At 36.6% G+C, this 25,723-nt stretch overlaps 3 protein-coding genes across 5 annotated transcripts; all 3 read right to left on the bottom strand.

Moving 5' to 3' along the window:
• Window positions 1-2,246: 2,246 nt before the first annotated feature.
• Window positions 2,247-25,723, bottom strand: LOC116712947 (ovarian cancer G-protein coupled receptor 1-like). Of its 3 annotated transcripts, none has more exons than XM_032552855.1 (4): window positions 25,598-25,723; window positions 4,310-4,486; window positions 3,912-4,087; window positions 2,247-3,825 (listed from the first exon to the last, which is right to left on the bottom strand). In XM_032552855.1, exons 2-4 carry the CDS (start codon window positions 4,469-4,471, stop codon window positions 3,288-3,290), a joined length of 876 nt encoding a protein of 291 aa, XP_032408746.1. In that variant the 5' UTR covers window positions 4,472-4,486; window positions 25,598-25,723; the 3' UTR covers window positions 2,247-3,287. The 3 variants fall into 3 exon arrangements, with proteins under 3 accessions (XP_032408746.1, XP_032408745.1, XP_032408744.1); XM_032552854.1 differs by lacking the exon at window positions 25,598-25,723 and adding an exon at window positions 4,824-4,873; XM_032552853.1 differs by lacking the exons at window positions 2,247-3,825; window positions 3,912-4,087; window positions 4,310-4,486 and adding exons at window positions 22,469-24,080; window positions 24,619-24,794; window positions 25,015-25,224 and having other exon boundaries at window positions 25,598-25,706.
• Window positions 8,998-11,652, bottom strand: LOC116712945 (2-oxoglutarate receptor 1-like). Its single transcript, XM_032552851.1, has 3 exons — window positions 11,446-11,652; window positions 11,051-11,226; window positions 8,998-10,567 (listed from the first exon to the last, which is right to left on the bottom strand). The coding sequence occupies exons 1-3, from the start codon at window positions 11,650-11,652 to the stop codon at window positions 10,024-10,026; spliced, it is 927 nt and encodes a 308-aa protein (XP_032408742.1). The 3' UTR covers window positions 8,998-10,023.
• LOC116712877 (G-protein coupled receptor 4-like) lies at window positions 14,815-15,737 on the bottom strand (the record flags this gene model as incomplete). The annotated part of the gene is given in 3 exon segments (XM_032552720.1): window positions 14,815-15,107; window positions 15,109-15,412; window positions 15,496-15,737. Coding segments are annotated over 3 exon segments (786 nt in total), but the record flags the coding sequence as incomplete, so codon positions are not given.

Below are 25,723 nucleotides of genomic sequence, written 5' to 3'. Positions count from 1 at the left end.
CAGGTGTTTCTGTTCTCAGGTGATGCTCTCTTATACCTTACCCTGCCTGTACTGAGAAAACCGGCAGCAGTTTTCTAAAAGTTTGGATCAAACATTTTCTTTCCTTCCTATTCCTGCTTGATAGTTTGTCTTCTATATTTATAGCCTATGGCAACAACATGTTGCTGTATTTACAGATTCTACAGCACATAACTCTATATTAATAGTTTAGTTTTCCATGATTTAGATTTTTCCAGTCACTGTCAATAATTTACTATATGCATTTTGATAAGGCTCATTTGTCCAATTTAAAGCCTTTAAAATGACGTCTTAAGTATCAAAAACGTTTTCATTAAGCCCACATTAATGTATTTAAAATGTTTTTATTGGATGAATGCAGGAATCATAACTAACAGAAAAAAAGGCTTGAAAACATCAGGATAAAAACCAAGAAACAACATGTAAGATGAATTTGAAGCCAATTAATCACACGTTCACTGTTTGGATTGTGAGAAGAAGCCAGACATGGTTGGTGGAGATCATTCAGTCTCTACCTGCAGAAAGGTTCTGGTCCAATAATGAGGGCGGCAGCCACTGTGCAGCACAAAACATGAAACAAGCAGGTCCAACTGAGCTCCAGGTACAAAATGGATAAAACTTTTCAAGCCAAATGTTGAAAGTCATAGTCATGTTATTGTGATGTAACGCAATTGTGCAACTTGGTCTGACAAGGCAAGATAATTTGAATCTGAATAAAAAGTTTCTCTTGCAGTTGAAGATACAAGATGAAAATTATGGATTAAACAAAACAAACTTTTGCATTGGATTTCAGCAAGCAGATTTCTTTTCACAAATCCCCAACAAACACTCAGCATCTTTTTTTTAACTGCCAAGAAATGTAAGATTCTCCATCTCATCTTTCTGTGCCTCATGAATTCCATTAAAAAAATGACAGACTAAAATAATTTTCATGGTTGTACGTTAAAAAATGTTCAACATACAACAAATGTTAAAAAATTATATTTATGTAAAGTTACTGTAGCTACAAAACACAAGCTGTATTAAAATTTCTCTGCTTCCCTTTTTGTATCGTGCCAACCATGAGCAGTTTCTGGTTTCTGTTGATTTCTGAGGAGATAAACAGCAGTTTTGCTTCATCACAACCAGAGACGGGTTTTTAGTTGAAAAAGATAGATCACTCTATGAACACTGTAAGTGAGGAATACTAACAGCACACTAAGATTAATAGTTAGAAAATATGAAATAGAATTTCATATTTGCAGAATTAAAAACCTACAACTTCAACTTCAAGCCGTCCCTCCTGGGAGGGTTTGGAGTCTTTATGGTTGTTGGTTTTTTAGCCCTTCTTGCGTTTATTTAGAATAGAATAGAAGTACTTTATTCATCCCAGCAGGGAAATTACTTCGCAGTTACAGCATAGAGACAAGGCACAATAACAACGTCCGGGTGTTGAGTCAGTAGTTTGGCTGTGGCAGAGCTGATGACGTCACAGGCCACCGCTGCATCAGCTGATGGGGGAATGTAAACAGCGATCAAAATGGCGGACGTAAACTCCCTCGGTAAATAATACGGCCGCATTCCCACAGCCAGAAGTTCAATGTCCGGGCTACAAATCTGTTCCTTCACGTTAACATGACCGGGATTACACCACCTCTCACTCACATAAAGTGCAATCCCGCCGCCCCTCTTCTTCCGACTCTTGGAAAAGTCCCTGTCCCCCCGCACCAAGGAAAATCCAGGAACCTCCACGCTGTATTCCGGAATAAGCGAGTGCAGCCAGGTTTCCGTGAAGCAGAAGATACTGCACTCCCTGTACTCCTTCTGGGTCCTAACCAGCACCGTGAGTTCGTCTGTCCTATTTCCCAAAGACCTCAACGCTGGCCTGCGCCGTCTCTTCTTCTACCTCCGTTTAACTCCAGACCCGCAGCCCCGTCGTCTCCTCCGGAACCACAGGCCCGTCTCCGGGCAGCAGCAGAGGCCCACACAGCGCAATCAGCCGTTCACGCGAGCAAACAATGCCTCTACTCCGCTCGGCGAGGTTCTCCGCAACCAAGAGTATAAAAAGTAGCAGAAGAACATCGACAGAACCAGAACTTCAAGCCATCCCACCTGCTGGGAGGATTTGGAGGAATTATGATTATTTTTTTTATCCCTTTTTGTATTTATATAAATGAAAAGTTGTTACGCCCCCTTAGTCTAGGGGTCCAGGGGCGGTAACATAAAATGTGTCCAGAGAAAAAAGTGGAATGAAAAAATGATTTATTACAAAATGAAGGTTTTCACAGAACCAAAACACAATACAACTTAACCCAATTAAACAAAAGTAAAGAACCAACAAATTCAGAAATCACTGAGTGCAAATTAAATAACAAGATGTGCAAACACATCAGTCTAAAGTAACTCAAAACAACCAAAAAGAAAGAACAAAGGGGAGCACCAAAAAACCTCCCAAACACAAGCCTCTAGCTTGTTCAAAGTTTATCTAAAGCAGATTCACTACTTAACAAAAGAAACAAGAACAAAATTGCTCAAACTGTCCACAAACAGTCACAAAACACGGAAGGTGGGGGTCAGCTTTACACAACCTCTTCCTGCTAGCTGCCCCACTGGAGGAATGAACTCAGACGTCTTTTATATGATGCAGGTGGGTCTCATCAACATCTGATTGGCTTTGCTGCTCCAATGGGGTGGCTGCTCTCCTGCAGCTTCTAGGCAGCCAATCAGAAAGCTGTGCCCGCACAGCTGATCCTGCATAATAGAAAAAAAGAGCCTGCACAGCCTCAAGAGGCCAGGGGCCGTAACAAGTACAACTGGATGATATTTTTCTAAATAATGAACATTTCAATTAAATCCCAACTAATTTTACTTGTCTCCATTGTTGCTATTCGACACACTCTGTCATTCAAAATCAATTAAATTGGAAAAAAGCTAAATTGGTTTAAGTTATAGCTGAATAAATAAAGTTTTACTGTTTTCAGTATTTTTTGTTGGCAGAAACATTTTCACATGAAAATGTTTGACACTTTCTAAATGTTGCACCTGGCTAAAATTAACGTGAGATAAGCAAAGACAAACAATTTTAAAAATGTCTCAGATACAGAAGGAGAGGCAACGCTGAGAATCAAGCAGGTTGTCATTTCAGTTGTTGAGTTTTAATTTTTCAGAGGGAATAGAAAAGATTATGAAAATTTCTAAATATATCATCTAGTAGCAATCTATTTCAAAATATAATCTGTAAGAATACTTTAAGAAAGTAATATGTGGAGATATTTGTGCATTGACGGCGCCTACGCTCCTGTAGATCGAGAAACTGACATGTTGATAGTATCAGTGCTGATCTCCTGATTCTTAGTTGTTACACAACACAATGAGGCCCCGAGCTTGTTAAATGCAGTTTTCCTCAGAAAAATATACAAAGATGAGTCTGCAAGAGGACTAAGAAAAAGCCCGATTGTAACCACAGTCCAGAAGATTGAATCTTCCCAGGGTTTTTCCAACAGATAATACATCACATTGGGGATGAAAAGCAAAACATATGTTAGCAAAACCACAACCAGGATGGAAATAATTCGATGTTTATCATCAGCAGAGACACTACGAGCTTCAGTCAGAGCTTTAATGGTCCCAACCAGGCAGAAGATGAACAAGACAAGAGGGAGGAGGAGACCAATAGCCTGAATGATTACTCTCATCTGTAATTCTAAAAGGCGATACATGCTAAGATTATAAAGAAAAGAAAGGATCCAGATGATGACACAGACCAACACAGCTGTCTTGATGTTTCGTTTAAATCTGTACCACAGCGGCTTGGAAATGGCCAGATACCTGAAATAAAAGATACATGCTGTCAGACATTACTGATGTAATAGTGTAAGACACAAACAACAATATGCATGTAAAAAGATATTTACCTTTCCAGGGAGATACACATCATGAATCCAATGCTGGCTGTAAGGCCAAAATCGAGGGCACAACGAGACCAATCATTAGCAGTACGTGATATTATAGGAATTCTGCTGCAGTACTGGATGACATCAGAAAGTAAAAGGTTGAAGATGTAAACTGGAGCAACATTATCTTCTTTCACCTGCAGAGGAATCAAAATGAAAATAAAGACAGAAGATTTCCTTCCAACTTCCTGGAACAATTATTTGATTCTTTAACCACAAATTTTTTTATTATTATTTTTGAATTTTTAAAATTGTTTTTGAATAACCATTCTTAGACCCAGGCTCAGAGAGAACCAACAATAATATAAAATATATAACGTGTCAAACATACAGCTAAATCTAAGTTAACAAGTACTCACCTTTGATAAAACAGCAAACATGGCCACCAGGGTCAAAGGAAATCCAATGGCAATAGTGACACAATTTCCCACATACAAGACTTCGTTCTCATCAGAACTGTTACTGGTTCTGTTAGATGCATTAGTGTAGTTGAAGATGTTCTGACCGAGAGAATCTCCCATTCTTCAATATCAAACCTGCACAAGCAAAGTAATGAATAGTAGAGACTTGATTTTTCTCTTAGCTTAGTTCATAAATGTTGTATTAAATTTCTTTTAAAGGGAAAATCCTGGGAAAGGATGTTTTGCAAAGAATAGAAACATTTTAAGTGTTTTAAGTACAAAAATAAATAAAAATAAAATTGTAATTCTTGAAAATAATGAGTGGAAAATAATTCTTATTTAATGTATGTGCTCAGTTTCTACTGTTTAAGCAGTTCCATTAAATTAAACACATGGGAAATACTTTTCAGCAAAATCTTAAATTAAATGTGTTTTTTTCTTTTCTGTACAGTCAAAGAAAAAATATATTTACCTTTCAAAGTTTAAAGATCCTGAAATGGTTCCTGTTTTCAGCCAGTTCTCCTTCTCATCTCAACGGTCTGCAGTCTGAACATTCTCTATATATACGAACCACATGGTGTCTGAACAATGACATCTGACTTCTGTATTAAAGGAAATGGGCACAGAGATGATGTGATAAGTCAGGTTTCTTTATCAACAGGAAGAAAACATCTTCTAAGATCACAACAAAATGTTCAGTTTTTAAAACTCAGTTTTCATTAACCAACTTGTTTAAATTCAATTCAGTTCAGGTATATAGCACCAATTAACAGGAAATATCCTTTGAATGTTCTTAACAAAAAAAAATGATTTTAACTTAAATTACTAGTATTACCTTTTTAACTCACATTCAACAATTTAAACCATTCATGTTTTGGGACTCTGCTGTCAGCAAGCAGCTCCTCATCTGTAAGCTATTACTCTAACTTTAGAGAAGCAAAGCTGCAGTCATGGAAACATTTCACATTAACTTAGATACAAATTTATGCAACAGGGACAAGTATGGAGATGCTTGGTGCAGGATGCACTGCATTGCTCTCTTCTGCTGTAGCTTCATCAGCCATGTTGGTTCTTCTACCCTCCTTTGTGTGATGTTAGCTGCTGGGCTATGAGTCAAGATGTGGTTTTTAAACTTTGGGCCGCAGACAGACTGGAGCGGCTAGCTTTATGTTAGCCTCTCTGCAACTAACGCACCAGAAAGGATGGTCCTGTTTTTAATGAACAGACCTGAACTAATTTCAAGTAAATTATATTACAAATAATTATCTTACTATAAAAACTTTATTTATTCTCCTCCTGCTTCTTAATATTGCACAAGTGAAAAGAGATGTGGTCAGATGAAACGGTTTCTGAACACAAACAGAGGAAGTGAAGTTAGAAGTATTTCACAAAATGACACCTTCCAAATTTTTCATAATCTTACAGAAAGTCTGTCAGATATTACAAATATTCTGTCTCAGCTTACTCACTTTGCAGCCTTATTATGCTGGATCCAGATTAATTTTACAGCAGAGATAAGTTTACTGATTATATATGTTTCATGTTAATTTCAGTTTATAGTTATGACTAAGTGTGATGGAGACCAAAGGATCCATCACTATAAAAGGATTATTGATATTATGTTGTGTTTAATTTATATACAGACCAAATGTTTCTTGTTTGATTTTTTTTATTTCAGTTGCATTATAACATTTAGTTGATCATTCTTTCACCAAGAGGAACTGGCCATCCTTCCTGTACAGGGAGAAGGTAGGAAAAGGTCGATTTGTTCTTAGATTTTCTGTTGGTTTAATTTGAGTTCAAAAATTGTTTGAGCATTTACCTTTCCTGGTCTCTTCTCAGCAGGGAGGAGCAGAAAAAAGAGAATAATTCTCCAGGTGCTGGGAACCAGTAGGTGGCATTGTGCTGAAGAACATGGCAGTTTGACACATTTATGACAAGTTTAAAAATGCCATTAAATATGAGATCACTGCCGACACTTATTGGAGGAGGATTTGATCAATGGACGTTTATCAAGGTGAGGCACCAAAAAAACTTTATGTTCAATTCAAAGACATGTTTTATATGTGGGTCAAACCAAAGAAGTCTACAGTGAAGGACATTTCAGAACTGATGATCATGGAGCAGTTGCTGAGGAAGGGGAATCTGGATTTGATGGTGTGGATCCAAGAACAAGCCCCAAATTCTGCAGAACAGGCTGCAAGTTTGTCAGAAGTCTTCTTATCAGCAAAGATGGGGACCAGAAGAACCAACTTTGGCAGTGACAACTTCTCTACAGGAAGTAGTAAGTCTGAGGGGGTGAAATGTGTTTTGCTATAGGTCAGACTAGGAATTATTCAGCTAATAGTTCATTTTCTGTGGCTAAATCCAATCCTTCTAAGAGCTTCTCATCCTCAAAGCAAGACATACAATGTTTTCTGTGTAACAGGATAGGTCATACACAGGACACATGTCCTGTCACTACACAGAGTAAACCCTCCCTTCTGTATTCGGTTCCCAGATCACCTTCCCCATCCCCTGCCCATGAACCTGCCTGCACAGTCCCTGTGCTGGTAAATGGTCAACATGAAACAACTTTATTAGACACAAGAAGTTTCAAGTCTGTGGTTCTTTCTAGCTGTGTGGACAGAGAGCTATGGAATGATGTTAAGACAAAAATAAGGTGCATTCATGGTGATGAAATGGAGTGTAATAAAATCTGAGATTTATTTAACTATTGAAGGCCAAACACTCTTATTACCTGTGGCAGTAGCTCTGAGGCGAAGCCTATGCAGTTATTTTGGGCTTGGATGTTCCCACTTTGTCTTATTTAGTGTCAAACACAGAGGCTGAACATTTGACTCAGTAGTAGTTAAGAGGTGTGATGGAAAAATTACATTAAGGTCACATCTGCTAGTCATGTTATATGAATGCTTGTGAACTCTCACCAAAATAACTATTTGGGTTACATGTAGAAGGTTGGAAGTTGTTTTCTACAGCTGCATCAGAACCAGACTGTCTCACCCTTTGTTGTTAATTCTTTATCTTTGGTATAAAACTCATGTGTGTCTCTGCCTGGCAGAGCTTTTCATCCAGACCTGCTTCATTACTGATTGTCCTATAAGCTCTCTGTATTGTGCTCAATATATCAATAAACCTGATTGAGTGATTTCACCTGAACAGTGCTTGGAAATAGTATTTTTTCCACGACAGAGGAAATACAGTTCAGAACCCTACAAGATGCATGATGTCACCATCTAGTGGCCAGACACGAAAACTGTTGAAGATCACAGGTCACTGTTACAAAAAATGTTCCCATGATGACAGAAGCAGAACTTTCTTCCCCAATCTGTAGTTTTTTCTCCACTAGAGCACAGAACTCACTTCAAGGATTACCATAATATGATGTTAATCTGGAGGTGTGTCCAGTAAAACCAGCCAAATCCAGAGCTTAAAGGAGAAAATATTAGTTTTTAGCTTCAGAATCGAGGTGGAAGGAAAGATGAAACCCTGCCCTTTATTTGACCTTGATTTTCCCTCAGACATATCTGCCTATCAGAGGTCGGATCCAACATTAAAATCATGGTTTGATAAGATCACAGAAGTTGAGGGTAAGCAGCAGAGTAAAATAAATGCCTTGGAAGATTAAACTTCTGTGGTGAGGGATGGTGTCCTCTATCAGGTTAAAGGTCAATCAGAAGCCATTGTTTACCACAGCAGTTGAGAAAAAATGTGATGAAATCAGTCATTCAGTTCTTTGGACTGGGCCCCTTTGATTTCAGAAATCCCTCCATAGAATAGCAAGTCGGTTTGTGTGGCTAAGCAAGAACACACAGGTACAACAGTTCTGTTCTTCATTTCACATGTCAGTTGACTGCAAACAGAGGTGATTCTAGAGTCCATCTACAGCTGTTACCTGTCATAGAAACACCAGTAGAAAGGATAGTTGAAAAGGTAGGAGCATGTCCATCATCTTCAGCATGTTTTCCAGCTCATCAGATCATCTGGCTTCACTATTAACCTCCATAAACGTAAGTTGGTGCAGAGGCAGGTGGAGCTCCTGGGCTGTGGTTGGACATGTTAGACCTCAGGTGGGGAAAGTGGAAACTATTCATTCACACAGTGTGGCAGAAAAGTTGGGACTATTTTCAGAGTTGAACAAAATGTAAATAGTTTCACATATAATATTCAAACATCAGCTAATCTCTAATTCACAACAGACATAACTACACAACTATAGAAACAAATAATATACAGATTCCTAACTGAATTATTGCATAGTTAAACTTTTGCTCGCTCTTTCCAATTGAAAAAAAAAACTCAAAATACTATAAAAAGTCATTATATTGTTGAAAAATAAGACACCTTTATGTGACTGCAAATTTGTCATTTTATAGCCACTGGGTTAAAGTATTAAAGTGTTGAAGCATCACGTTTTATGCTACAATATGCATAATGTCACCATCTAGTGGCCGGACACAAAAACTCATGAAGCTCACATATGAATAAGGAACAAAGATTGTTCACAAATTAAAAAATGTCTGTCAGAGAAATGAGGCCCTGCACACTGCCAACTACTCTGTTTCTATCTGTGTGCAAAATAAAATACACATTCTCAGAGAATATTGTTAAAGAAATTTTATTCTGAATATAAAGTTTTTCTTTCAGATCAAGAGACAAAAAGATGAATATTTGAGATAAAAACAAACCTATGCAATGTTGTCAAGCAAATTTCTTATCATCACAAACTCCTACCCAACAATCAACATTCATTCCTAACTTACAAATATTTTCATAGCAAGAAAGTTGCATTTTTCAGCTCATCATTCTTTGCCTCATAAAGTCCAAATAAAAATGTGACAGATCAAAATAATCTTCATGTGTACATGGTTATACAATGTTCAGAGGGTGAACAGTCTAAAAATTATTTAAAAAAAGGTTTTGACCTAAAGTTCCTGTAGCCACGAAATACAAGCTGTAATAAAATGTGTCAGATTTTTTATTTCATGCCAAACATGAGATATTTCCTGTTTCTGCAGATTTCTCACAATCTAAGCAGCAGTTTTGCTTCATCACAAGAGATGGTATTTTTCAGTTGAAATAAATAAATCACCTTGTTAACACTTTAGATGATTAAAAATATTAGTATATTAACATTAATGCTTACAAAACACAAAATGGAACGGTTTGCATTATTAAAATCCTACAACTTCAAGCCATCCACCTCCTGGGAGATTTGGAGGCTTTATGGTTGTTTTTATGTAAAGAAATCTCTAGTCCAATTGAATATTTCTGTTATATATAATAAACATTTCAGTTAAATCCCTGCTAAATTAAATGTTTGCTTTGTTGCTATCGGAAACACTGTATGCGCTTCAGAATCAATCACATAGCAGAAAAGCTAAATTGGTTTAATCCACAGCTGAATAAATAAAGTTTTACTGTTTTCAGCATTTTCTGTTGAAAGAAACTTTTTCATGGGAAACTCTTTGACACTTTCTAAGTGTTGTACCTGGTTAAATTGACAAACCAGAGAATCAAGCAGGTTGTCATTTCTTCAGTGGTTGGGTTTTGGTTTTCAAATGATCATGAAAAATTCAAAATATATCATCTGAAAGTATTTTCTCTTGCAAATAATCCATAAGAATTCCTTAAGAAAGTAAGATGTGAAAATATTTGTGCATCAGTTGAACCTAAACTGCTGTAGTACGTTGAGATGACACGTTGTCATTATCAGTGCTGCTGATCTCCTGATTCTTAGACGTTACACAGCAACACAATGAGGTCAAAAGTCTGTCAACTGCACTTTTCCTCAGAAAAACACACATAGCTGAGTCTGCAAGAGGACTAAGATAAATACCAATTGTAACAGCAGTATAGTTGGCAAAATTTTCCAAGGGTTTTTCCAACAGAAAATGTATCATGTAAGGGATGAAAATCAGAATATATATTAGCAAAACCACAACCAGAATTGAAACAATTCGACGTTTTTCATCAGCAGAGACACTGCGAGCTTTAGTCAGAGCTTTAATGGTCCCAACCAGGCAGAAGATGAGCAAGAGAAGAGGGGGGAGGATACTAACAGCCTGAATTTTAAATCTCCACTCTGATTTCAAAAGGAGATACATGCTAAGAAGATAAAGAAGAGAAAATATCCAGACTGCAACACAGACCAACACAGATGTCTTGATGTTTCTTCTTACTCTGTACCACAGCGGCTTGGCAATGATCAGATACCTGAAATAAAAGATACATGCTGTCAGACTATACTTAATCAATCAATCAATCAAATTTTATTTGTATAGCACATTTCAGCAGCAAGGCATTTCAAAGTGCTTTACATCATATCAAACACAGAAACACAAAGCAACGTTTCAAATGCAATCCTAAACAGTTTTTAGTCAAGTTTGCAACCATAAAATGTTTACCTGTTACACTCCTACTGTGTTATATGGAACAAAATACCTATTTTTATTCCCAGTCACGCTCACAATCACACAGTTTAAAACGATGTAGATGCATTTTAATGGGCTTCTGGCACAAGGCTCCGTACAACTGTTTCACGGAATTTTGCTCTGGGACTCCGTCGTCCCTCACAAGTTTTTGTGCAATTTCAACATAGAATCAACAATCAAAACATGACATTAAGTCAAGTTCCATCATTACTGATGTAATAGTGTCAGAAAAAAATCAATAATATGCCTGTAAACAGGAATTTACCTTTCCAGGGAGATACACATCATGAATCCAATACTGGCTGTAATCCCAACTTGAAAAGCAAACCAAGAGAGAACAGTGGGAAAATGGTCTGTCATAGTAATTCTGCTGCAGTGCTGGATAAGATCAGAAATCAGAAGGTTGAAGATGTAAACTGGAGCACAATCATCCTTTTTCACCTGCAGGGGAAACAAAATGAAAAGTGAAAAAAGCTGAACATTTCTTCCCAACCTCATGGAACTATTAGATGATTCTGCTTCCACAAATATAACACACAATGTTTGATTTCCTTTTGATCAACCATTCCTTAGATCCAGGTTCTGAGAAAACCAATATTAATAAAAAAAACTGCATACCATGATGAACATACAGCTAAATCTAAGTTAACTAGTACTCACCTTTGATAAAACAACAAACATGGCCACCAGAGTCAAAGGAAGTCCGACACAAAGGGTGATCAAATGTCCCCAGGACAAGATTTGAATATATACTTTGTTCTCTTCATAAGTACAGTTATTGGTTCTGTTAGATGCATCATTGTAGTTGAAGTTGGTCTGATTGAGGTTTTCTTTCCATGAGGTTCTGCTGATGAGAGAATCTCCCATTCTTCAATATCAAACCTGCACAAGTAAAATAATGAATAATGGAGACTTGATTTTTCTCTTAGCTTATTTCATGAAAGTTGTATTAAATTTATTTTTAAGGGGAAATCCTAAGAAATGTTCATGTGTAAGAAATCTTTTTTAGTATAAAGCATATGGTAAATATAAACACAGTAATTGTTGAAAGTAATGATTGGAAAATTATCCAAATGTAAAGTTTGTGCTCAGTTTCTACCTTATTATACAGGCATGCAGGTAAATGTTATTTCTAATGTGGCTCAGCAGCTCCATGAAATTAAACACATAGGATACACTATTCAGCAACGTATTAAATTTAATGTGTCTTTATTTCATTTCTGTACATTAAAAGAAAATAAATATATATATTTACCTTTGAAAGTTTAAAAGTCCTGAAAATATTCCTGTTTTCAGCCAGTTCTCCTTCTCATCTCAACGGTCTGCAGTCTGAACATTCTCTATATATACGAACCACAGGGTGTCTGAACAATGACATCTGACTTCTGTATTAAAGGAAATGGGCACAGAGATGATGTGATAAGTATATTTTCTTTACAAACAGGAAGAAAACATCTTCTAAGATCATAACAATTTTTTTAAATTCAGTTATCATGAAGCAACTTGTGTAAAATTTAATTCAGCTAATTTTTCTAGCACCAATTAACAAGAAATATTCTCTCTATGTTCTTTGCAAAAAAAATGCACTGAAGCTTTTATCACTTGTTTTACCTGTTTAACTTAAATGCAACAGATTAAACCAGCATGTTTTGGACACTGCTGTCATCTCTAACTTTAGAAAAGGAAAGCTGCAGTCATGAAAACATTTCACATTAACTTATAGAGATGCATGCAACAGGGACAAACATGGACATGCTGGTGCAGGATGCTCTGCATTGCTCTCTTTTGCTCTTGCTTCATCACCCATGTTGGTTCTTCCATCTTCCTTTATGTGCTGTTAGCTGGTGGGCTATGACTCAAGATGTGTTCGGCCAACTGTGGCCCACAGAGACACTGGAGCGGCTCGCTTTATGTTGGTCTCCCTGCAGCTAACGCACCAGAAACGATCGCAAAAGTAATTTCAATTAAATTAATTAAAAATAATAATAACCCCATTAAAACTTTATTTATTTTCCTCCTGCTATTTAATATTCCACAGGTGAAAAGAGAAAAGGGTTCTGAACACACAGAGACAGGAAGTGAGGTGAGAAGTGTTTCACAAAATGACACCTTCAAAATTTCTCATAATTTTAGAGCAAAATCTTTCAGATATTTCCAATATGGCTGCTGTCTCAGCTCACTCACTTTGCAGCAGTACTGCAATTGATCCAACATATTTTTATAGGATGAGCAAAAATATGTCTTAAGATGAAGGTTATGCTCCTTTCAGAGGTTTGTGGAACAGAAATATTGCATCATTGGTTACACTCTCATATTCCCCATATTCCAGCATAATTTCTCTCTACTGATTTTCTTCAGCTTGAACACATTGTCAGAGATTAACATAGTGCACCATTCTGTCTGAATTCAATGCAGACTGAAACACAAGTTAAAGTAATTAAAAAATAATCAAAAAATAAAAGACAAAAGTGGAGCTGGGATGTTGGGTAGGAGTCTATATCTATAGGGTTGAAATTGTCACAGTAACCACAAAACTCAGTATATTTAAAAGCTTTTAAAAGAGTAAAAACTATCAAAGGCAAAACATGAGGATGAGAAACCAAGAGAAGCTGTTTCACCTTCAACAGCCAATCTTTCCAACATTTTCAGACAAAAGTAACAAATGAAAAGATTTCAAACAATTCAGATTCTGGGACAGATTAAAGGTCAAAATGTGTCCCACATGTAACGTCCACAACCCGACATTTAAAACCATTACAGTGCAGCAGATTCACAGCTGTAAGAAATTGAAATGAATTTCTGAGGTCTGACTTCAAGTAGCAGCAGAAAGTAAAGAATGAATCTGTTAGAAAATATAAATGAATACCTTCTAATGGCTGTAAAATGAGCTACAATCATGAAAATATTTCTAAACTAAATATAAAAATCAAGTTTACTGAACCTCAGCACACTATAATACACTTCCAGGTTTGTGGTGCATAGATGCTGAAAGCTGCTCCCCCATGTTTGGTTCTGGTTCTGGTGAAGCACAGCAGAATCAGAACCAGAACCTGACGGGTCTGGAAGGTTGATACAACAACAGCAGATCTTTAATGTATTGTGGTCCTAAGCCGTTCAGTGATTTATAAACTAACATCAGTATTTTAAAGTCTATTCTCTGAGCTACAGGAACCAGTGGAGGGACTGTAGAACTGGTGTGTTGTGCTCTAACTTCCTGGTTCTAGTCAGAACTCCAGCAGCAGCAGAGTTCTGGATCAGCTGCAGCTGGAGGATTGATTTGTTAGGCCGACCTGTGAAGACGCTGTTGCAGTAATCAATGCAATCAAAGGTAAACACATGGTTGGGTTTCTCTAGGTCTTGCTGAGACTTTAGTCATTAGATGTATTTTCATGCCAACAAAGTGAACATTTTCTAGCTCATAATTCTTTTCCTCATGAATTCCAATAATAAAAAAATCTGGCAGACTAAAATAAGCTTCATGAAGTTCATGGTTGTGTATGATTTTCAGATGGTGAAAAGTCCAAAAATTAAACTAAAACGGCTTGGATAGGAAATGTTGCTGTCGCCACAAACAACAGAGTTTTTTAAAATGTCAGCCATTTCCTGTTTCTGCACAGTTCTGAGAAACTAAACAGAAGTTTTTGTTGACCACAAGTAGAGATGGTTTTATCAGTTGTAAAAGATTGCTTAACCTAATAACACTGTAGATAATAAAAACTAATAGAATATGTTAACATTAATATTTAAAAAAACATAAAATAGAACTGTTGGCAGAATTCAAATGCAACAACTTTAAGTCATCCACCTACTGGGAGGATTTGGAGTCATTATGTTTTTTATTTCAATTTTTCTATTAATTTAAAGAACTCTCTTTTCTGATTAAATATTTTTCTAGAAATTGAACATTTCCATAGAATCCCACTGATTTTATGTCTGTTTTTTTTCAGGTGGATATACTGTATGTGGTTCAAAATTAATTAAATTACTGAAAAGTTATTCTGTAAGGCCACGTCAAGGACTAAGAAATCCAGAACAATAGTCAGAGAAAGTAAGATGTAAAGATATTTATCCATCTATGGCACCTAAACAGCTGTAGTGTGCAGAGCAGACATGTTATCATCATCAATGCTGCTGATCTTCTGATTCTCAGACATTTTACAGGAACACAGTGAAGCTAAAATCTTATCAACTTCACTTTTCCTCAGAAAAATATACAAAGCTGAGTCTGCAAGAGGATTTAGACATTGACAAACTGCAGCCACAGCTTCAAAAATTACATTTTTCTTAACTTCCTCCAAAACTAAACATAATACAACTGGCATTAAAAATTAGTATATTTGTAAGCAACACCACAACCAGGACTGAAAAGATTCGATGTTTCTCATCAGCAGCGACACTGCGAGTTTCAGACAGAGCTTTAATGGTCCCAACCAGGCAGAAGATGAACAAGGGAAGAGGGAGGAGGAGAAACACACCCAATATGGTTCCACTGGTCTTTAGTTCCAGGGGAAGATAAACGCTCAAGATAAAAATAACAGAAAGGATCCAGACTGCAACGCAGACCAACACAGATGTCTTGATGTTTTTTCTCAATCTGTACCACAGCGGCTTGGCAACCATCAGATACCTGGAAAAAAAGACAAATGCTGTTGGGCATTGATGTAATGGTGTCAGAGAGAAACACAGATATAAAGGAATGCAGATAGTTACCTTTCCAGGGAAACACACATCATGAATCCAACACTGGTTATCAAGCCAAACCGGAAAGCAAAGAGAAAGGAGACATTAGGACCTTCATGTAACATCAGAGGAATTCTGCTGCAGAGCTGGATGAGATCCGAGATCAGAAGGTTGAGGATGTAAACTGGAGCAACATGATCTTTCTTCACCTGCAGGGGGACAAAAAGAAAAGGAAATAAAGACAGAACCAAAATTGATGTAGTTAGTAGATTTTAGTTCCACAAACATTCTTCTGTCCTGCTGTTTTCCTGGCATGTGTTTTTATTTGCTAGATGACAGAGAATGTCCGCTCAGCAGCAGAGGAGGATGGAGGAATATTCATGGCCAGAGCTGGAGATCAACTCTGGCTTCCCCAAATGTTCTCTAAAGCACCAAGCCTAAAAGAGTCCTGCTGTGGCTGGATGTCGCCCCGAGACTTCAGTCATCAACTCAAACTGACAGAAGCTCTGTTACTCTAACACACAGCAGGCATTCCCAGCAATGTAATTTACAGCGTTACTCACATCAGTATTCATTTCTCATGTTTATCAGAATCATTAAACATAAATTAGAGTCTGATTTCTAAGCAATAGTAACATTTTAAAGGTGAAGTTGAGTAAATATGTCACCTTGTTTAAGAATTTAATCATTAATACTGAACAATCAACAGGATGATATTTCTGAGTTCATATATGAGCCCTAAAAGGAGACCCAGCTTTTCCACAACAACTGCATCTCAATGACGGTTTTCAGGCTCACCTTTACTGAATAAATTATTGGATTACAACAGATCGCTATGAATAATTACAGAACAGAAAAAGTATGAAATGTTATTTATTTATGCACACTGTGTTTGCATGCTACACCACGTACAGGCTGACCAATGACATCTGACGCTGCATTAAGGAGATGGTTTGATAAGTTGATTATCTTTACCAGCAGGAAGGAAGCATCCTTTAAGATCATAACAAAATGTATCAGTTTTCAAAAACACAACTTTTAACTAAATTCAGTTCAGCCAAAATCAGTTCAGTTAAATCCAACAGTTTAAGTCATGCATGTTATGGGACACTCAGCGCCTCTCTGCATCTCTGACTTCTATAAATGCTAAAGAAGCAAAGCTGCAGTCATGGAAACATTTCACATTAACAGATACAGATGCATGCAACAGGAACCAGTATGGGCATGCTGGATGCAGGATGTACTGCATTGGTCTCTTCTGCTAATACTTCTTCATTCATGTTGGTTCTTTGTGTGGGCTGTGACAATCAAATAAGTGGTGGACCAACTGTGGGTAACAGAGACTGATGGGTCCCTTCTTGTTGGCATCTCTACAGCTAACAGAAAGGATTTCACTGTTTTAACAAACTGAGCTTCATTCATTTCATGTAAAACTCATTGACAATAACTCTTAAAATTAAAACTTATTTTTCTCTTTCTCCCTCCTGGTTTATTGCACAAGTGAAAAGAGATGTGGTCAGATGAAGTGGGTTCTGTCAAACAGAGAGGAAGTGAAGGGAGAAGTGCTACACAAAAATACACGTCCACAATTTTGTTTCATAACAGAGCAGCTTCTTTGAAACAATACCCATAAGTCACCTGTCTCATCTTACCTATGTTGAGGCTTTACATCTTTGCATCCAATACATTTTTTATATGACAAGTAATATCACTTCTTAAATATGTTTAAGCTCAGTTTATGTTTGTTAATGAGGTTATGCCTCTTTCCCTCTTTCATATGTTTAAAGACCAACAATTTCACATCTCAGATGATACTGGGCTAATATTTACCTACATGTAATTTTCTGGTTAACAAAAGCAAAGCAAGGCTTTTCTTTTTTCTGTGACAAAAACTGAATGTCACAATAAACCTAATTTGTAAGACACAATAAATAATGACATGTTGATAAAACAAGGCAACAATTATATTCAAGATCAGTTAGGCAGCATTTTAAAATGAAAGTGAAGCTCAAGCTATCCAAAGAAGCAAAACAAAGTGATAGAATTAAAATAATAACCTATATGAATACTAATCATTATATTTAAGGAGGCCTCTCTGAAGGAAGCGGTCGACATGAATGTTTTCAGTAAAGGAGCGGTTGTAGCCGATTTCAGCAGATAATCGCTCAGCAAGAAGTTCCTGTTCCCTTGACATGAAAGATTGTGTGAAGCTGTATAACTTGTTTTTGTTTAATCATATTTGGACATTTGTTCCAGAAGATATGCTGTGTAACTCTGAATCACGTTGCAGCTCTGTGACCTTAGAGATGCAACGTGCATGTAACTAGGGAATGAATGAAATAAAAAGAGAGGGTTTACGGCAGGAAGTATTTTCAGAGCGGGTTGAGATTGTAACTGAGTACGTCTCTGTCCGTTCTCCTCACAAGTTAAAAGAAACTAACCCTCTCTTGTCTTTCCTTGTGTCTGTATTTTGATGTTCTAGGTGCATAAACCTGACACCAAGATGGCAGCAAATTAAGATGATGGCTTATAAAGTTCATATACAATTAATTTGTCCAGAATGCTGCTGCTGGCGTTCTCACTAAAACCAGGAAGATAGAGCACATAACACCAGTTTTAAAGTCCCTCCACTGGCTCCCTGTAGCTCAAAGAATAGACTTTAAAATACTGTTGTTAGTTTATAAATCACTGAACGGCTTAGCACCACAATACATTAAAGATCTGCTGTTGTTGTATCAACCTTCCAGACCTCTCAGGTTCTGGTTCTGGTTCTGCTCTGCATCCCCAGAACCAGAACCAAACGAGGAGAAGCAGCTTTCAGCTTCTATGCACCACAAATATAGAACAAACTTCCAGAAAACTGTAAAACAGCTGAAACACTGACTTCTTTTATATCTCGACTACAAAACCCACCTGTTTAGAATTGTATTTGAAATGTAATCAATTACAAATTTATTGATTGAACTTGACTTAATGCTGTGTTTTGATTGTTGATTCTATCTTGCATTGTGTTTCTGTGTTTGTAATGATGTAAAGCACTTTGAAATGCCTTGCTGCTATACAAATAAAATTTGATTTGATTTGATTTTGATTTGATTAACAACAGCTTTAACATATTGCACACAAAGAACAAAAAAGTTAAATCCATAATAAAAGCTACATAAAAATGCACAGCACATGCAGAATAATAAATTCTATAAAAGAATGACTTAATAAGTTGAAACTCTTTCCAGCATTCATGTCTTCAGCTTCATTTTGAAAACCAGCTTTGTGTCAGTGTCTCACCACCAATGAGGAAGCTGGTTTTTAAAACTGGAAACTGTCTCCTAACTCTGCCTTAGAAATTCTGGGCAAGTCAAGTAAGTCGACATTTTCAGATCTGAAAGCTTTAGGAGGGCAGGACAATGTTTGGGTCATTCATTGCTTTGTATGTGATGACAAGGTTTTTAACTGAATAAAGAACTTAACACGGAACCAGTACTTTTATATACTGCTATCATTTTCTAAAGAAATAAATGAATGTAAATGAACTGCAAAGGAGAATTAGAATCTCTTTTGCTGCAACATTCTGGATCAACTGAAGATTTTGTTAAGGGAACTCCTCATCTGTAAGCTATTACTCTAACTTTAGAGAAGCAAAGCTGCAGTCATGGAAACATTTCACATTAACTTAGATACACATTTATGCAACAGGGACAAGTATGGAGATGCTTGGTGCAGGATGCTCTGCATTGCTCTCTTCTGCTGTAGCTTCATCAGCCATGTTGGTTCTTCTACCCTCCATTGTGTGATGTTAGCTGCTGGGCTATGAGTCAAGATGTGGTTTTTAAACTTTGGGCCACAGAGACACTGGAGCAGCTAGCTTTATGTTAGCCTCTCTGCAGCTAACACACCAGAAATGATGGTATTGCTTTTAACAAGTGACCTTAACTAATTTCAAGTAAAATTATATTACAAATAATTATCTTACTATAAAAACTTTATTTATTCTCCTCCTGCTTCTTAATATTGCACAAGTGAAAAGAGATGTGGTCAGATAAAACAAGTTCTGAACACAAACAGAGGAAGTGAAGTTAGAAGTATTTCACAAAATCACACCTTTCAAATCTTACAGAGTCAATCAGATATTACAAATATTCTGTCTCAGCTTATTCACTTTGCAGCTTTATTGCACTGAATCCAACTTAATTTTACAGCAGTGATACGTCTTCTGATTATATATGTTTCATCTTAAGTGCAGTTTATAGTTATGACTAAGTGTGATGGAGACCAAAGGTTCCATCACTATTAAAGGACAAACCAAATGTTTCTTGTTTCAATTCTTTATTTCTGTTGCATATTGTAACATTTAGTTGATCATTCTTTCATGAAGGGCTTCCACTGACTACTGATGATGATGATGATGATGATGATGATGATGATGATGATCACTTCTTATCAACTTTTGAAAGGATGACTCAGGTCTGCCATTAGCCTAAAGACTAGTGGACTGTCCAACTGGTTCTGCTATACCTACTGGGAAAGCACATAGTGCTTATGTGTTGATGGACATGGCAGATTGACACATTTATGACAAGTTTAAAAATGCCATTAAATATGAGAAAACTGCCGACACTTATTGGAGGAGGTTTTGATCAATGGACGTTTATCAAGGTGAGACACCAAAAAAACTTTATGTTCAACTCAAAGACATGTTTTATAAGTGGGTCAAACCAAAGAAGTCTACAGTGAAGGACATTTCAGAACTGATGATCATGGAGCAGTTGCTGAGGATGGGGAATCTGGATTTGACGTTGTGGATCCAAGAACAAGCCCCAAATTCTGCAGAACAGGCTGCAAGTTTGTCAGAAGTCTTCTTATCAGCAAAGATGGGGACCAGAAGAACCAACTTTGGCAGTGACAACTTCTCTACAGGAAGTAGTAAGTCTGAGGGGGTGAAATGTGCTTTGCTATAGGTCAGACTAGGAATTATTCAGCTAATAGTTCATTTTCCGTGGCTAAATCCAATCCTTCTCAGAGCTTCTCATCCTCAAAGCAAGACATACAATGTTTTCTGTGTAACAGGATAGGTCATACACAGGACACATGTCCTGTCACTAGAGATTTATTTAACTATAGGAGGCCAAACATTTTTATTACCTGTGGCAGTAGCTCTGAGGCGAAGCTTATGCAGTTATTTTGGGCTTGGATGTTCCCACTTTGTCTTATTTAGTGTCAAACACAGAGGCTGAACATTTGACTCAGTAGTAGTTATGAGGTGTGATGGAAAAATTACATTAAGGTCACATCTGCTAGTCATGTTATATGAATGCTTGTGAACTCTCACCAAAATAACTATTTGGGTTACATGTAGAAGGTTGGAAGTTGTTTTCTACAGCTGCATCAGAACCAGACTGTCTCACCCTTTGTTGTTAATTCTTTATCTTTGGTATAAAACTCATGTGTGTCTCTGCCTGGCAGAGCTTTTCATCCAGACCTGCTTCATTACTGATTGTCCTATAAGCTCTCTGTATTGTGCTCAATATATCAATAAACCTGATTGAGTGATTTCACCTGAACAGTGCTTGGAAATAGTATTTTTTCCACGACAGAGGAAATGCAGTTCAGAACCCTACAAGATGCATGATGTCACCATCTAGTGGCCAGACACGAAAACTGTTGAAGATCACAGGTCACTGTTACAAAAAATGTTCCCATGATGACAGAAGCAGAACTTTCTTCCCCAATCTGTAGTTTTTCTCCACAAGAGCACAGAACTCACTTCAAGGATTACCATAATATGATGTTAATCTGGAGGTGTGTCCAGTAAAACCAGCCAAATCCAGAGCTTAAAGGAAAAAATATTAGTTTTTAGCTTCAGCCAGAATCGAGGTGGAAGGAAAGATGAAACCCTGCCCTTTATCTGACCTTGATTTTCCCTCAGACATATCTGCCTATCAGAGGTCGGATCCAACATTAAAATCATGGTTTGATAAGATCACAGAAGTTGAGGGTAAGCAGCAGAGTAAAATAAATGCCTTGGAAGATTAAACTTCTGTGGTGAGGGATGGTTTCCTCTATCAGGTTAAAGGTCAATCAGAAGCCATTGTTTACCACAGCAGTTGAGAAAAATGTGATGAAATCAGTCATTCAGTTCTTTGGACTGGGCCCCTTTGATTTCAGAAATCCCTCCATAGAATAGCAAGTCGGTTTGTGTGGCTAAGCAAGAACACACAGGTACAACAGTTCTGTTCTTCATTTCACATGTCAGTTGACTGCAAACAGAGGTGATTCTAGAGTCCATCTACAGCTGTTACCTGTCATAGAAACACCAGTAGAAAGGATAGTTGAAAAGGTAGGAGCATGTCCATCATCTCCAGCATGTTTTCCAGCTCATCAGATCATCTGGCTTCACCATTAACCTCCATAAACGTAAGTTGGTGCAGAGGCAGGTGGAGCTCCTGGGCTGTGGTTGGACATGTTAGACCTCAGGTGGGGAAAGTGGAAACTATTCATGCACACAGTGTGGCAGAAAAGTTGGGACTATTTTCAGAGTTGAACAAAATGTAAATAGTTTCACATATAATATTCAAACATCAGCTAATCTCTAATTCACAACAGACATAACTACACAACTATAGAAAAAAATAATATACAGATTCCTAACTGAATTATTGCATAGTTAAACTTTTGCTCGCTCTTTCCAATGGAAAAATAAAACTCAAAATACTATAAAAAGTCATTATAATGCTGAAAAATAAGACACCTTTATGTGACTTCAAATGTGTCATTTTATAGCCACTGGGTTAAAGCATTAAAGTGTTGAAGCATCACGTTTAATGCTACAATATGCATAATGTCACCATCTAGTGGCCGGACACAAAAACTCATGAAGCTCACATATGAATAAGGAACAAAGATTGTTCACAAATTAAAAAATGGCTGTCAGAGAAATGAGGCCCTGCACACTGCCAACTACTCTGTTTCTATCTGTGTGCAAAATAAAATACACATTCTCAGAGAATATTGTTAAAGAAATTTTATTCTGAATATAAAGTTGTTCTTTCAGATCAAGAGACAAAAAGATGAATATTTGAGATAAAAACAAACCTATGCAATGTTGTCAAGCAAATTTCTTATCATCACAAACTCCTACCCAACAATCAACATTCATTCCTAACTTACAAATATTTTCATAGCAAGAAAGTTACATTTTTCAGCTCATCATTCTTTGCCTCATAAAGTCCAAATAAAAATGTGACAGACCAAAATAATCTTCATGTGTACATGGTTATACAATGTTCAGAGGGTGAACAGTCTAAAAATTATTTTAAAATGTTTTGACCTAAAGTTCCTGTAGCCACGAAATACAAGCTGTAATAAAATGTGTCAGATTTTTTATTTCATGCCAAACATGAGATATTTCCTGTTTCTGCAGATTTCTCACAATCTAAGCAGCAGTTTTGCTTCATCACAAGAGATGGTGTGTTTCAGTTGAAAATAATAGATCACCTTGTTAACACTTTAGATGATTAAAAATAATAGTATATTAACATTAATATTTACAAAACACAAAATGGAACGGTTTGCATTATTAAAATCCTACAACTTCAAGCCATCCACCTCCTGGGAGATTTGGAGGCTTTATGGTTGTTTTTATGTAAAGAAATCTCTAGTCCAATTGAATATTTCTGTTATATATAATAAACATTTCAGTTAAATCCCTGCTAAATTAAATGTCTGCCTTGTTACTATCGGAAACACTGTATGCGCTTCAGAATCAATCACATAGCAGAAAAGCTAAATTGGTTTAATCCACAGCTGAATAAATAAAGTTTTACTGTTTTCAGCATTTTCAGTTGAAAGAAACTTTTTCATGGGAAACTCTTTGACACTTTCTAAGTGTTGTACCTGGTTATATTGACAAACCAGAGAATCAAGCAGGTTGTCATTTCTTCAGTGGTTGGGTTTTGGTTTTCAAATGATCATGAAAAATTCAAAATATATCATCTGAAAGTATTTTCTCTTGCAAATAATCCATAAGAATTCCTTAAGAAAGTAAGATGTGAAAATATTTGTGCATCAGTTGAACCTAAACTGCTGTAGTACGTTGAGATGACACGTTGTCATTATCAGTGCTGCTGATCTCCTGATTCTTAGACGTTACACAGCAACACAATGAGGTCAAAAGTCTGTCAACTGCACTTTTCCTCAGAAAAACACACATAGCTGAATCTGCAAGAGGACTAAGAAAAATACCAATTGCAACCCCAGTATAGTTGGCAAAATTTTGAAAGGGTTTTTCCAACAGAAAATGTATCATGTAAGGGATGAAAATCAGAATATATGTTAGCAAAACCACAACCAGAATTGAAACAATTCGACGTTTTTCATCAGCAGAGACACTGCGAGCTTTAGTCAGAGCTTTAATGGTCCCAACCAGGCAGAAGATGAAAAAGAGAAGAGGGGGGAGGAGACTAACAGCCAGAATTTTTAATCTCATCTGTAATTCTAAAAGGAGACACATGCTAAGATTATTAAGAAACGAAAATATCCAGACTGCTACACAGACCAACACAGATGTCTTGATGTTTCTTCTTACTCTGTACCACAGCGGCTTGGCAATGATCAGATACCTGAAATAAAAGATACATGCTGTCAGACTATACTTAATCAATCAATCAATCAAATTTTATTTGTATAGCACATTTCAGCAGCAAGGCATTTCAAAGTGCTTAACATCATATCAAACACAGAAACACAATGCAACATAGAATCAACAATCAAAACACGACATTAAGTCAAATTTCATTTGTAATTGATTACGTTTCAAATACAATCCTAAACAGTTTTTAGTCGAGTTTGCAACCATAAAAGGTTTATCTGTTACAATCCTACTGTGTTATATGGAACAAAATACCTATTTTTATTCCCAGTCACGCTCACAATCACACAGTTTAAAACGATGTAGACGCATTTTAATGGGCTTCTGGCACAAGGCTCCGTACAACTGTTTCACGGAATTTCGCTCTGGGACTCCGTCGTCCCTCACAAGTTTTTGTGCAATTTCAACATAGAATCAACAATCAAAACATGACATTAAGTCAAGTTCCATCATTACTGATGTAATAGTGTCAGAAATAAACAATAATATGCCTGTAAACAAGCATTTACCTTTCCAGGGAGATACACATCATGAATCCAATACTGGCTGCAATCCCAAATTCAAAAGCAAACTCCGAGAGAACAGTGGGAAAATGTTCTATCATAGGAATTCTGCTGCAGTGCTGGATAAGATCAGAAATCAGAAGGTTGAAAATGAAAACCGGAGCACAATCGTCCTTTTTCACCTGCAGGGGAAACAAAATGAAAAGTGAATAAAAGCTGAAAATTTCTTCCCAACTTCTTGGGACTATTAGATGATTCTGCTTCCACAAATATAACACACAATGTTTGATTTCCTTTTCATCAACCATTCCTTAGATCCAGGTTCTGAGAAAACCAATATTAATGAAAAAAACTGCATTTCCTGATGAACATGCAGCTAACTCTAAGTTAACAAGTACTCACCTTTGATAAAACAGCATACATGGCCACCAGAGTCAAAGGAAGTCCGACACAAATGGTGATCAAATGTACCCAGGACAAGACTTGAAAATATACTTTGTTCTTTTCATAAAAACTGTTAGATGCATCATTGTAGTTGAAGTTTGTCAGATTGAGGTTTTCTTTCCATGAGGTTCTGTTGATGAGAGAATCTCCCATTCTTCAATATCAAACCTGCACAAGCAAAATAATGAATAATGGAGACTTGATTTTTCTCTTAGCTTATTTCATGAAAGTTGTATTAAATTTATTTTTAAGGGGAAATCCTAAGAAATGTTCATGTGTAAGAAATCTTTTTTAGTATAAAGCATATGGTAAATATAAACACAGTAATTGTTGAAAGTAATGATTGGAAAATTATCCAAATGTAAAGTTTGTGCTCAGTTTCTACCTTATTATACTGGCATGCAGGTAAATGTTATTTCTAATGTGGCTCAGCAGCTCCATGAAATTAAACACATAGGATACACTATTCAGCAACGTATTAAATTTAATGTGTCTTTATTTCATTTCTGTACATTAAAAGAAAATAAATATATATATTTACCTTTGAAAGTTTAAAAGTCCTGAAATGATTCCTGTTTTCAGCCAGTTCTCCTTCTCATCTCAACGGTCTGCAGTCTGAACATTCTCTATATATACGAACCACATGGTGTCTGAACAATGACATCTG

The sequence above is a fragment of the Xiphophorus hellerii genome, chromosome 22 (genome assembly GCF_003331165.1).
Source record: "Xiphophorus hellerii strain 12219 chromosome 22, Xiphophorus_hellerii-4.1, whole genome shotgun sequence".
In the NCBI taxonomy this organism is placed as follows: Eukaryota; Metazoa; Chordata; class Actinopteri; order Cyprinodontiformes; family Poeciliidae; genus Xiphophorus; species Xiphophorus hellerii.
The sequence above is the reverse complement of the archived record's forward strand: the minus strand, read 5'-3'. Positions and strand labels throughout refer to the sequence as shown.